The sequence below is a fragment of the Poromitra crassiceps genome (genome assembly GCF_964638095.1).
Source record: "Poromitra crassiceps genome assembly, chromosome: 19".
Lineage (NCBI taxonomy): Eukaryota > Metazoa > Chordata > Actinopteri > Beryciformes > Melamphaidae > Poromitra > Poromitra crassiceps.
The window spans coordinates 23958488-23971300 of NC_139646.1; the positions used below are offsets into that span (position 1 = coordinate 23958488).

The window sequence follows — 12813 nt, forward strand, 5'->3', positions numbered from 1 at the left end:
GAGTGATGAAGAGAGAATATGCTAGTCCAGTCCAGGTAAGGAGTGATGAAGAGAGAATATGCTAGTCCAGTCCAGGTAAGGAGTGATGAAGAGAGAATATGCTAGTCCAGATATTCAAAAGAGATGAAGGAAAAATGACAATGGGGAATGACAAGTCCATACAGCGTTTTGAGGTGGTGAAGCAGGAAGTAAAGCAGGTGTAACCAATAACATTAATGATGGCCCTGGCACTGGAACACCTAAATGGAATGGAACCATCATTAATGGTATTGATGACAAGCTGCTTTACTTCCTACTTTAACCACCTCAAAACGGTTGCTGTGAAAAGGGTCTATTGAACACGTTAACACATCTGAGCCCACAGAAAGTGTCACATGATAGCTCAGCTCCTGTAATAAGAGGAGGAGCCACGCTGTTAATTGAAGCTGACCTGGCAAGACTGGCTTGAACTTGGCAAGCGTTTTATTTCCTGACCCATTGCTAATGCAAGCTGACCACAGGACTGTGTGTATGCACTCTGCATCATTACTCACACTGTAGGTTCACTGTAGGGCTAGAACTCATCCACAGGCAACGCGTAGAGCAGTGAATCTCAATGTGGGCTCCAGGAGCCATGGGTCAGGGGTCCTTAAAGGGGGTCCCCAGAAAATTTGATGAATTGTTAATAATTGATTGGATTTATATAGTGCCTTTCTAGATACTCAAAGCGCTTCACATATCAGGGGAGGGAGGGGGGAGGGAACTCAGCTCATCCACCACCAATGTGCAGCACCCACCTGGGTGATGCACGGCAGCCGTTTTACGCCAGAACGTTCATCGCACATCAGCTATCACGGTGGAGATTTGAGGACTGAAACTCCACCATTATTTAATTTACCAGAAGTGAACACAGGTAGAGAATGACTGTTTTGATCATAATTTCTCTCTTATCTCTCTACCTACAGATAGCCGTGGAATTCTGGACAAAATAGGATTTCTATTTGTTATCCGTCTCTGAACTTAACTGTGTTATTGTCTAGTGTTTAATTTGACAATAAACAGCGCAATATTTTCCAAGACCTTTATTATCCCTGTAGGTCTTTGATGATTTTTCTTTTAAGAAAATAAGAAAATATTGCATCACCTATTTTGGGGGTGAATCGCAAAAGCTTTTCAAACATGAATACTGAATACTGCTGTTGGCGTAAAAATGAGAGATGTAAAATTACACCTTTTGAAATGAGTCATGGAGTTGTATGATGATGATGATTATGACTTTTGGTGTATTTTTGAGTGGGCAGAAAAACACTGTTGATTGCCGGCATGGATTAACAATAACACTAACAGGCAATTAAGACTGTATAGATTGGAGGAAGGAAGAGCGAGCAGAGCGTACCTGTTGATAGCGGAGCTGAGCTCGTCCAGGCGCCGCGTGTCGGCGGTGGACGTGTTGTCCAGTTTGGACAGGCTGTCCATCCTCTTCAGGATCACCTCCAGCATGTCACTGATCTTCCTCAGCACGCCACGGGACTCCACGCCACCCAGCACTTAACGCACACACACACACACACACACACACACACACACACACACACACAGACACAGACACAGACACAGACACACACACACACACACACACACACACACACACACACACACACACACACACACACACACACACACACAGGGGGGCAAAAACGGAAATTAATGGAATGACCATAAGACTACAAATATGGACGTAGCCAGCATGATGTCACCCATTGGTTTCTGGACTTCCGATTTGAAGCCTCGAGTTTCGCATTGAAATAACCAAGCCTGCTATTGGTCCGTGTCAATCACACCCCAAAACATAGTCTGATGTATTGTCTACTTTACTCCAGAGCCATGTATATACAGTAGAAAAAACACGATTTCAGACGGACAAGCCCGTCTTTATTGTCACACGATACACACATCAACACATGCACGGAGGGCCACAAACACACACATGCTGACGGTGGCCGGTGAAATTTGTCCTCTGCATTTAACCCATCCTGGCTTTGTCCTTTCCTCCGGGGGGCAGGCCAGGAGCAGTGGTCGCTTTCTCGTACAGCGCCCGGGGACCGACTTCGGATGTTGTCGTCACTGGTCGGATGACGATGACGATCTGATCTTCTGCATGTTTTTAGTGGGGGGGTTATATACGGAGGAACCCCCCTGGGGGAGCACGGGGAGAACATGCAAACTCCACACAGACAGAAAGGCCCTTACGACGAGATACCCCACCTGGGCAGTAGGCACTGAAGATATGGGGGGGAACACAACCACAGCGCCCACAGTGTCCCAGGCGAGAATCGAACTCAGGACCTTCTGACTGCGAGGCGACAGCTCTACCACTGAGCCACCGTGCCCCCCTTTGCAACATCTCCATTCACTCCAATGGACCAGTTTTTTACTCTCAAGAGTTCCAGGAAGTAAGGTCCTGGATTCAGCAGCACTGTCGAGTTGCAGCAAAATGGTCAGTTTATGTTGTACTTTGAAAGGGTTTAATTAAATAAAAAGTGCACAGGCCATTGAGGGACCTGCCTCGTAGTTGACAACCTAACCGGCCAATCAGGGAAGCCAAAGGCAAAAAATATTGCGTCTCCCTAAGCAACGAGCGGTAACGTTAACGTTAGTAGAGTAAACACAGCCATACTGTAAGTGCAGTTATTGCAGAAATAAGACTCAATAACAACAACTAAACGAGAACGAGAAGAGTATGCACCAGTGGAGTTTCTCAGCTGAAAATACGTTTCCACCGTTCTTCCAAGTGGATTTGGAGTGGAAGCGATGCTGATTGGCTGAAGGAGTTGTCTGTCAAGGCAAGTACTCCCACCCACTGAAATCACTGTGCATGGCTTGGAGTCCAGACTGAAACGTCGTAGAGTGAAATGGAATCTGAGATCACGTTATCAGAATGCTTTTCACCAGGCTACTTACTCTTCAACCACAGAAACGGAGGAATCAAAAGTTAAGAGTGAAATCTCCTAAACGACAGTGAACAGCACTCCATCCAGAGAGAGAGAAAAACAAGATCAAGTATAACTTGATCCTTGGTTGACAAAATGATAGCAGTCGAGTTCCGACATTTTCTAGAACATTGATGACCCCGCCCCCCCCCCACCCTCCCAAAATGAATATGTTTTGGAAATTATCTCTCCAAATGTCTGTGAAGTCGGGTTATTACTGCGAGAGGAAGACACGGCGCCGGTCAAGTCATTTGTATTGAGTTTTGCAAACTTTTTGCTTTTGATTTATGGCTTGCCATGCTTCATTTGAGGTTGTCAATGGCTCGTTTTTGCATCGAATCAGTTAGAATGCACTGCACATCCCCATTATGCTGACACCGGCAGATACTGATGTCTGAAAAGTGCCATTTTCAGAGGGAGAAAATCCCCCCCGAATATCATCGCTACAGCAGTTTGATTGTCTCGTTATTTAACCCGTATACTGTATCTGCTAGGGGCGGGACGATACATCGATATACATTGATATATCGCTACATTATTGATAGCGTATCGTGTATCGATGCAAAGTCAAAACAATATCGTCTTATCATCATATGACTTGTCAAGGACGCCTCCGCTTGCAGCCTCCAAATGAACAAACAGCTGGGGATAACTTATGATGCTATTAAATGATCAGGGTGCACAACTGCACATACAGCCTTTGGTCAGCTTTTTGCTTTTCAGCACCAATCGATCGGACAGCAATCACTACAGACTGTTTTATTGTCGTTTAATCACTCAGTGCCGTGTTCTTTCCCTCCTGCATTTTGCCTTTATTAGATAGGACAGTTAGCAGACAGGAAAGGTATGGAGAGAGAGAGAGGGGATGATATGTGACAAGGGGCCATGGGTTCGAACCCAGGCCATGTTGCGGGAAGGACTAAAGCGCCCGGCATGGTTCTGCGCAGCCTCGACTTGGAGCCACTGTGCATACTCGAACATAACTCGTCCAAAACGTTATCGTGTCGTTTACCAAGAACTTGCAATCATGTCGGTGGGGGGACGTGCAACCAGGACGTGCATAACAAGGCTCCAACTCCAACTGCCAGTTCCTATTCACACATGCTTTAAATTGTGCTTTTTACAGGTTAATTACCATTAAATAAGATCATTAAATTATCAAAATAAAATGACAAAAATCAAAATAAATCTGAGAGAAAGGGTTGTGTATGTGTGGGTAAATGGGAAAATTAATATGCTGGCCACCAAGGTCGACAGGTCAGAGTCTTCACACACACGCACGCACGCACACACACACACACACACACACACACACACACACACACACACACACACACACACACACACACACACACACACACGCACACACACGCACACACACGCACGCAAACGAGACAGATGAGGAGAGAGCGAGAGAGAGAGAATGTACAGGGAATGGATAAAAGGTGTACTGGGCCTCATTAAGAGCATTACAGCGACACTGCTAAGGTCAGAGTGCTGTACGTCTTCAGTCTCAATTAGAGATTATAATGGCCCTGAATGAGGAAGGTCACTGAAAGGTGGAGACACACAGGTGGACAACTTTCTTCAATGCCTTGGTGGAGTCATCATCTCTCTCAACCTGTCCACCCCGTCCTTTTAACTGCCCGTGGAAAACGGCACTGTAGAGCAGAGAAGGAGGGCAAAATACGTCTGAACTAGCGGCTAGCTCCTTGTTGTAAGAAGGGAAGTGTGTCGTTTATCCTCCTGAAGCAGTTCCACCTCTGGCTGATGGTAAAGGGCAAGTGGTGACATGAGAGAAGGTGCATACAGCGACTCAAAGCCCAAAGAGGGCTTATCCTCTCCAGCACCGGAGCTGTCCATTTTCCTATGGAAGAAATATGATCAGATAGTGTGTTTCTTTTGCAACATTATCACATACCGTATACATCTCTCAGTCTGTACACTCTACAATGGTGAGGCCAAGTCATCTGAATAAGTGGGGAAACGTCAATGCCAAAAACAAGTGCCAAAAATTATGTGTCCCTCTCACATTACACAAATGTGGAACGTGCATGTTCGGTTAACTCCAATCATCTGCCTCGGTTTAGTTTACATGTGTCGTGATTGGTCGAATGCCATCAAACTTCCTTCTGGTCTGAAGCGTTTTTTCTTTAGAAGATGACAACTTGCTGTGGGCAGATTGTAACGGGCTGAAGTTCAGACGATCTCTGGAACATTCGAAGATTGTGGAAGAGATAGACGGGCTAATACATTAGACTACATTCAAAACAAGTCATCAACACACATACAGTAGTCATATTATATTATATAATAGAGCTCAACCTGTTGCTGTAACTCAGTCTCAGTCAAATAAGTACAATGTTCCAAAAGCATACTTAGGTTTATGTCTGTTTTTGGCTGGACCGCAACAGCAGAGCCAGCCCTAGAAACGCGAATGCTGGTCAGTGACTGAAGTTACACCACTGGTCGGCCGTGGGACGTCACACACCCATTCGCGGTCCAGTCATATAATAGATTTTGACCTAGTCTTTGTTTCTTTCTTTGCAGATCGCGATAAATGTACTGTAGGCCTATTTATCCTGATGAACTTCACGGACACGTCCCCAGCTCCACAGTATCTCAGGTGGGACCTTCTTGCTGTGCGGTGACAGCACATTGCGCCACTGGCGCCCCCTAAAGTAAGTGCTGATTGGTGATAGTTAATAAGGCTGAGTGTTACCTTGCATCCTTTTTTCACTGAGACCCACTTAAAATGTGAGAGACACATTTAGTGGCATTAAACATTAAGTGCAAATACAAAGCATCTCCAATCCACAGACAACTATTTTTATGTTGATGTTAATGCATAAACTTCTGCTTGTAGATTTAACCAGAAGCCCAAGCAAATCAAACAGCTAGGATAGTAACATAATTGTCAAAAATGCATCGTCATGACGTAGAAAAAGCAAGATGAGGCTATTATTACTGACAAGTTTACTGCATTCAGGTTAAGGAAATGTGATTTCAGAGTGTACAGTATACAGTACCATCAATGCATTTTAGTGTCAGGTGTCATTATAGTCCAGCTAAATCCACAATCTAGACACAATCCGGATATGAGAAGCATGTTCGTGCAAAGACGGCAGAAGAGAACTTCAAAGTTGATGACATCATTACATCTTCAGTAAGCGATGCAGCAAACCGCCTCATAAACCAAGGCGTGGGACATAAGGGACACAAAGGTCAAAGTGTCTTCTACTCTTCTCCAATCAGGCCGGTACGGAGTCCAGCCTTATTGACATTGTAATCACCTGGGTTGCGCTGTCCGAACGCTCCGTCAAGCCCCCGCGTCTGCAGCCTTGACAGGCAATTACAGCCGATGGGCTCCGACGCTCAGCAGCACTGGCACAAGGTCATCTATGGTCTCCCTCCGCCCCCTCACAGCAGCCGCGCGAGGGCTAAGTTCATGGAGTTATCTGCTCAGCGACAGACGTTTGATTGACAGTGTCATGTTCTCTGCTGGTGACAGATGGCTGCATCAGACGGAGACAGCAGGGCTGCTTTGGAACACATCTTTGATAACGACCTCCATGCTGAGGGGGTCAGGAACACTCATGATGAGCTGCTGATAATGTGCCATTAGGGTTTTAACAATGACTTTTGAAAGTCAACGCTGAGAGTAATTTTGGGGGATTTTAGTTTGCTGACTGCAGATCTTTCTTCATCCAGTGTTTAATATCTTTCAATTTAGACTATTTTCATGCTCAAAAATGAATTTGATTCTTGGCTGGTCGGAAAAGCCTCTGAAATAGCATTTATTAGACCATGCCCGCCAAATTTGGGGCGTGCAGGACAAACTAGTTTTGGCCCCACCGCCATGAAGACATGGTATGCTAAAACTCTCTAAACATAGAAGTCACAATAGGAGCATTTTGAGAGCATCTTACTTACAGATTACTTAGTTACAGGATATTGGGATGGGACATACAGTAATGAGGGGAGGGATCATTCAGAAGTCTAAACCTATGAGAAATTAGTTGGGAGAGAGATGCAGTTTGATTGGATGGGAGGGGCGGATGGGTGGGATGGTTGCGGATGATAAGGGTTAGGCTGGCTTTACACGGTGAAACTTGCACGCAACTAGTTGCAGGTTGCAAGTTGCATGCAACCCAATTTCCATGCAACTTCACAGTTACACAAAGCAATTCAAAAATAATCAAGTCTCGTGCAACTTGGCAGTTTCTTCCAGCAAAACTAGCTAGCTAGATTGGTCATTTTTCATCTATTGTATCGTTTTCTTCTTTTTTCAAGTGAGAATTGTCATTCTGCATCTTTGTATCGTATTTCATATCGTTTTCTCGCTGGAAAATATCAATTCGGACTCGGAGGTGTTGTATCTTTGTTAGATAAAATATGGCTGTCCCGGGCCCCGAGAATAGGAAGAGAGCTATTAGTGCATTAATACTCATGGATATGTTGGAGGAGGAGGAGGAAAAAACACAACATGAAAAAAAAGTTAAACGTATGTGGGTGAAGGACTGGCTACTTAAAAGACGTACCAGTGGATCATTTCACACTCTTTTCAAGGAGCTTGATCCAATGAGCCTCCGGTGAGTGCATTGTTATTATTTTTCTCAAATTTATTGATTGATTCAAGGAAAATAAATGAATAGCTCGTTGTTGCCACCTTGTGACAACAGTATGAAATTGTAGCTTCATATATAGATAACTGATTATCATTAAAACATATATAGCATAGCATTGAACAGTTATGTGATCACTATACTTCACAAAATGTTAATATTATTATTTTTAACCCATGTAGATCCTGGCTCCGCATGGATCAGAATACATTCAATGCTCTGGGATGCTCATCAAACATCTGAAGTTCGTTGCGGGTGTGACCATGTACGGCCGAGTTACAAACCGCTTTCTGTGTGGCCAGTAGGGGGCGCTCTGCCTATCACTCCAAATGGTTAGATGTCTTCAGGCTGGGATGCTCATCAAACATGTGAAGTTTGGTGCACGTGTGAGCATGTAGGGCCAAGTTACAAACCACTTTCTGTGTTGCCAGTAGGGGGCGCTATGACTATAAATGGATATTGACACATAGATGGCTTGAGGCATGGACACTTATCATGCATGACAAGTTTCGAGCAGATTGGACAATCTACAATGGAGTTACTCCAACTTCCTGTGTGGCCAGTAGGGGGCGCTCTGCCGGTAACTCCAAATGGTCAACTAGATGTCTTCAGGCTGGGATGCTCATCAGACATGTGGATTTTGGTGCACGTGGGACCATGTCCGGCCGAGTTACAAACCACTTTCTGTGTTGCCAGTAGGGGGCGCTATGACTATAAATGGATATTGACATATAGATGTCTTCTGAGACTGCGCACTGATTCAGACAGCCAGAGCCTATGTGATCAGCTGACTGGTTATCAGCATTTTGATTGGCTGTTGCATGAAACTAGTTCCACAAAGTTGAGCGCTTTGCAACTGTTGCGGCTGAGTTTCACAGAAGTTTCAAGTGAGTTGCAGAAGGATTTATACCATGCAATTCATTTGCAACTTGGTTTCACCTAAGTTTCATGCAACTAAAGTTGCGTGCAAGTTTCACCGTGTAAAGCCAGCCTTAGGGTTTGAGTGATCCTGACTGAACTTGGGTCCTAATGGACTGCTGTATGTCAGTAGCCTGGTAAACCAGCCGGTCACGTGAACTCACATTTTATTTTGTTCTTCTTTACCGTCTGGCCTGAAGCCTTCACAACAGTCTTTGCAGTGGGCGGAAGATGGGCGGGTGTACTTGCCTTGACAGACAACTCCTTCAGCCAATCAGCTTTGGATCCAGTCAAACCCAAATCCACTCGGGAGAACGGCAAAAACATATTTTCCACCCAGAAACCCTGCTGTTGCAGCGATACTCCTGTACTTGTTTAATTGTTATTATTGAGTCCTATTTCTGCAATAACTGCACTTCATGGCTGTTTAAACTAGACAAACGCTGACATTACTCCTCGAGGTGGACAGGCAAGGAGGCAGCCATTACTGTTTTACTAGCGACGTTCTGATTGGCCGGGTTACGATGTCAACTACGAGGCAGGTCGCTGATTGGCTCGTCCGCTTGGCAGTTTCTGCAGAAAGCCCTCCCAGAGTTGAGGCCAGACGGTCCTGCAGAACCAAATGAAATGTGAGTTCACGTGACCAGCTGGTTTACCAGGCTAGTATGTCAGTATGCTGGCCTAGTTACCTAAGCAGTTGATACTGGACTGTACCATTGGCTGTGATGTTACCTAAGCAGTAGATACTGTACTGTACCATTGGCTGTGATGTTACCTAAGCAGTAGATACTGGACTGTACCATTGGCTGTGATGTTCAGCAGTACAGCACCTGAGGTGTAAGGGCACCAAAAAGTTAATGAATAGTTTTTTGTTATGTCCCCGTGGGGTCATATCATATGTCAGATATCAGTTCTAGTCAGGGGGCTAATTATTCTCCGGGAGTCATTGGCTCTTGATAAATCTCCGTGTCAAAATTTGGCCACTGAGGGCGCACTCCCGTGGATGGTGAATGATGAATGAGATCGGGCTTTGAAAAGCTGACCCACGCTGTGATGTCATCAGGTACTTTGTGCTGTGATGTCATCAGGTACTTTGTGCTGTGATGTCATCAGGTACTTTGTTAAAAGACTCCTTGGAAACCAGATTGAGCCTTTTAATGTCTTTGACTGAGGCGGCAAAATGTCGTTTTATTTACCAATTTCAAAGGACAAGTGACAATATTCCAATACAATAGCTTGCTTAAACAATGCTGTTATATGGAAGATGGCTGCCCTCATCTGATGAACCATAAGTTTAATGTGTCTAAAGTGAAGGGCTCTATGACCACACAGATCTGGTTTAATATGTCTAAAGTGAAGGGCTCTGTGACCACACAGATCTGGTTTAATGTGTCTAAAGTGAAGGGCACTGTGACCACACAGATCTGGTTTAATGTGTCTAAACTTTAGTGAAGGGCTCTGTGACCACACATATCTGGTTTAATGTGTCTAAAGTGAAGGGCTCTGTGACCACACAGATCTGGTTTAATGTGTCTAAAGTGAAAGGCACTGTGACCACACAGATCTGGTTTAATGTGTCTAAAGTGAAGGGCTCTGTGACCACACAGATCTGGTGTAATGTGTCTAAACTGAAGGGCTCTGTGACCACACAGATCTGTTTAATGTGTCTAAAGTGAAGGGCTCTGTGACCACACAGATCTGGTGTAATGTGTCTAAAGTGAAGGGCTCTGTGACCACACAGATCTGGTTTAATGTGTCTAAAGTGAAGGGCTCTGTGACCACACAGATCTGGTTTAATGTGTCTAAACTGAAGGGCTCTGTGACCACACAGATCTGGTTTAATGTGTCTAAACTGAAGGGCTCTGTGACCACACAGATCTGGTTTAATGTGTCTAAAGTGAAGGGCTCTGTGACCACACTGATCTGGTTTAATGTGTCTAAAGTGAAGGGCTCTGTGACCACACTGATCTGGTTTAATGTGTCTAAAGTGAAGGGCTCTGTGACCACACAGATCTGGTTTAATGTGTCTAAACTGAAGGGCTCTGTGACCACACAGATCTGGTTTAATGTGTCTAAACTGAAGGGCTCTGTGACCACACAGATCTGGTTTAATGTGTCTAAAGTGAAGGGCTCTGTGACCACACTGATCTGGTTTAATGTGTCTAAAGTGAAGGGCTCTGTGACCACACTGATCTGGTTTAATGTGTCTAAAGTGAAGGGCTCTGTGACCACACAGATCTGGTTTAATGTGTCTAAACTGAAGGGCTCTGTGACCACACAGATCTGGTTTAATGTGTCTAAAGTGAAGGGCACTGTGACCACACAGATCTGGTTTAATGTGTCTAAAGTGAAGGGCTCTGTGACCACACAGATCTGGGGGACGGGGGCGTAGAGGAGAGGCCAGATAATTGATGGCAGCAACACAGAGACTAGCTAAACTAAAGCTTAAAGTCCCTGAAAACCCAAATCCACAATAACCTTCTAACTATGTAATTTAGGGTCCTGTGTGCATCTTGTAAGCATCTAAAACGGATTAGATTGTTTTTGTACTGTTCTTGATGTTGGCTTTGAAGTGGGCGTACTTATGCTCCAGACTTATTGCACAATAAGCTTCGCAAACCAATCAGGCTGAAGTCTCTCTACCCTATAAAGTGTGCAGCACTGTGGGGGGAGGAGGGGAGAAATCACTGGGAGCACTTCAGCAGACACACCTCCTCCAGTTTCAGAGCAGAGAAGACTGCTTGGTTTTTCCTGATTTTGAACCCTAATTTTATAGATTCGGGAACATTTTTAATCGTTCAAATTTGGCTAGGTGGTTAATAACACATTTTTCTCAAAACACATTTCTTTTTAGTTTCCAGGGGCTTTAAAAGACACCAGAGTCAAAGAGAAAACGGGAAGGTGCTGAAAGAACAGTGCATGGAGGAAGAAGAAGAAGGGAGAAGAAACATCATAGCAGAAACATGGAGAGAAACAACGGGAGTTGGAAGAAAAGAAGAACAGATGAAAACAAAAGAGGTGTGGGGAGGGGAGTGCATGGAGAGGAACAAGGCGTGTCTGTATGGAGCCCCGGGCCATCCTCTGTCTGCGTGCTCACTCTAATCAGGCCATCACTGATCACACTTTACATGGGAATTAACAACCAAGCTCCCACAGGCCCAGGCTGTCAGGAGCAGGAGCTAGTCCACAGACCCAGGCTGTGAGGAGGAGCTAGTCCACAGACCCAGGCTGTGAGGAGGAGCTAGTCCACAGGCCCAGGCTGTCAGGAGCAGGAGCTAGTCCACAGACCCAGGCTGTGAGGAGGAGCTAGTCCACAGACCCAGGCTTTCAGGAGCAGGAGCTAGTCCACAGACCCAGGCTGTGAGGAGGAGCTAGTCCACAGACCCAGGCTGTGAGGAGGAGCTAGTCCACAGACCCAGGCTGTCAGGAGCAGGAGCTAGTCCACAGACCCAGGCTGTGAGGAGGAGCTAGTCCACAGGCCCAGGCTGTCAGGAGCAGGAGCTAGTCCACAGACCCAGGCTGTGAGGAGGAGCTAGTCCACAGACCCAGGCTTTCAGGAGCAGGAGCTAGTCCACAGACCCAGGCTGTGAGGAGGAGCTAGTCCACAGACCCAGGCTGTGAGGAGGAGCTAGTCCACAGACCCAGGCTGTCAGGAGCAGGAGCTAGTCCACAGACCCAGGCTGTGAGGAGGAGCTAGTCCACAGACCCAGGCTTTCAGGAGGAGCAGCTAGTCCACAGGCCTAGGCTGTGAGGAGCAGGAGCTAGACCACAGACCCAGGCTGTGAGGAGCAGGAGCTAGACCACAGACCCAGGCTGTGAGGAGCAGGAGCTAGTCCACAGACCCAGGCTCTCAGGAGCAGGAGCTAGACCACAGACCCAGGCTGTCAGGAGCAGGAGCTAGTCCACAGGCCCAGGCTGTGAGGAGCAGGAGCTAGTCCACAGGCCCAGGCAGTCAGGAGCAGGAGCTAGTCCACAGGCCCAGGCTCTCAGGAGGAGGAGCTAGTCCACAGACCCAGGCTCTCAGGAGGAGGAGCTAGTCCACAGACCCAGGCTCTCAGGAGCAGGAGCTAGTCCACAGACCCAGGCTGTCAGGAGCAGGAGCTAGTCCACAGACCCAGGCTCTCAGGAGCTAGTCCACAGACCCAGGCTGTCAGGAGCAGGAGCTAGTCCACAGACCCAGGCTCTCAGGAGCAGGAGCTAGACCACAGACCCAGGCTGTCAGGAGCAGGAGCTAGTCCACAGGCCCAGGCTGTGAGGAGCAGGAGCTAGTCCACAGGCCCAGGCAGTCAGGAGCAGGAGCT

General features: G+C 46.3%; 1 protein-coding gene across 1 annotated transcript in view; it reads right to left on the reverse strand.

Annotated features, from left to right (window-relative positions):
- The window catches only part of LOC310794286 (alpha-1,6-mannosylglycoprotein 6-beta-N-acetylglucosaminyltransferase B-like), a gene marked incomplete at both ends in the record, with an annotated part of 214368 nt that overhangs the window by 138092 nt on the left and 63463 nt on the right, over window positions 1–12813 (reverse strand). Inside the window, one exon of the mRNA XM_083656256.1 lies at window positions 1376–1526. Within this exon, the coding sequence (XP_083512382.1) occupies window positions 1376–1526 (151 nt within the window). The remainder of the gene's footprint in view (window positions 1–1375; window positions 1527–12813) is intronic.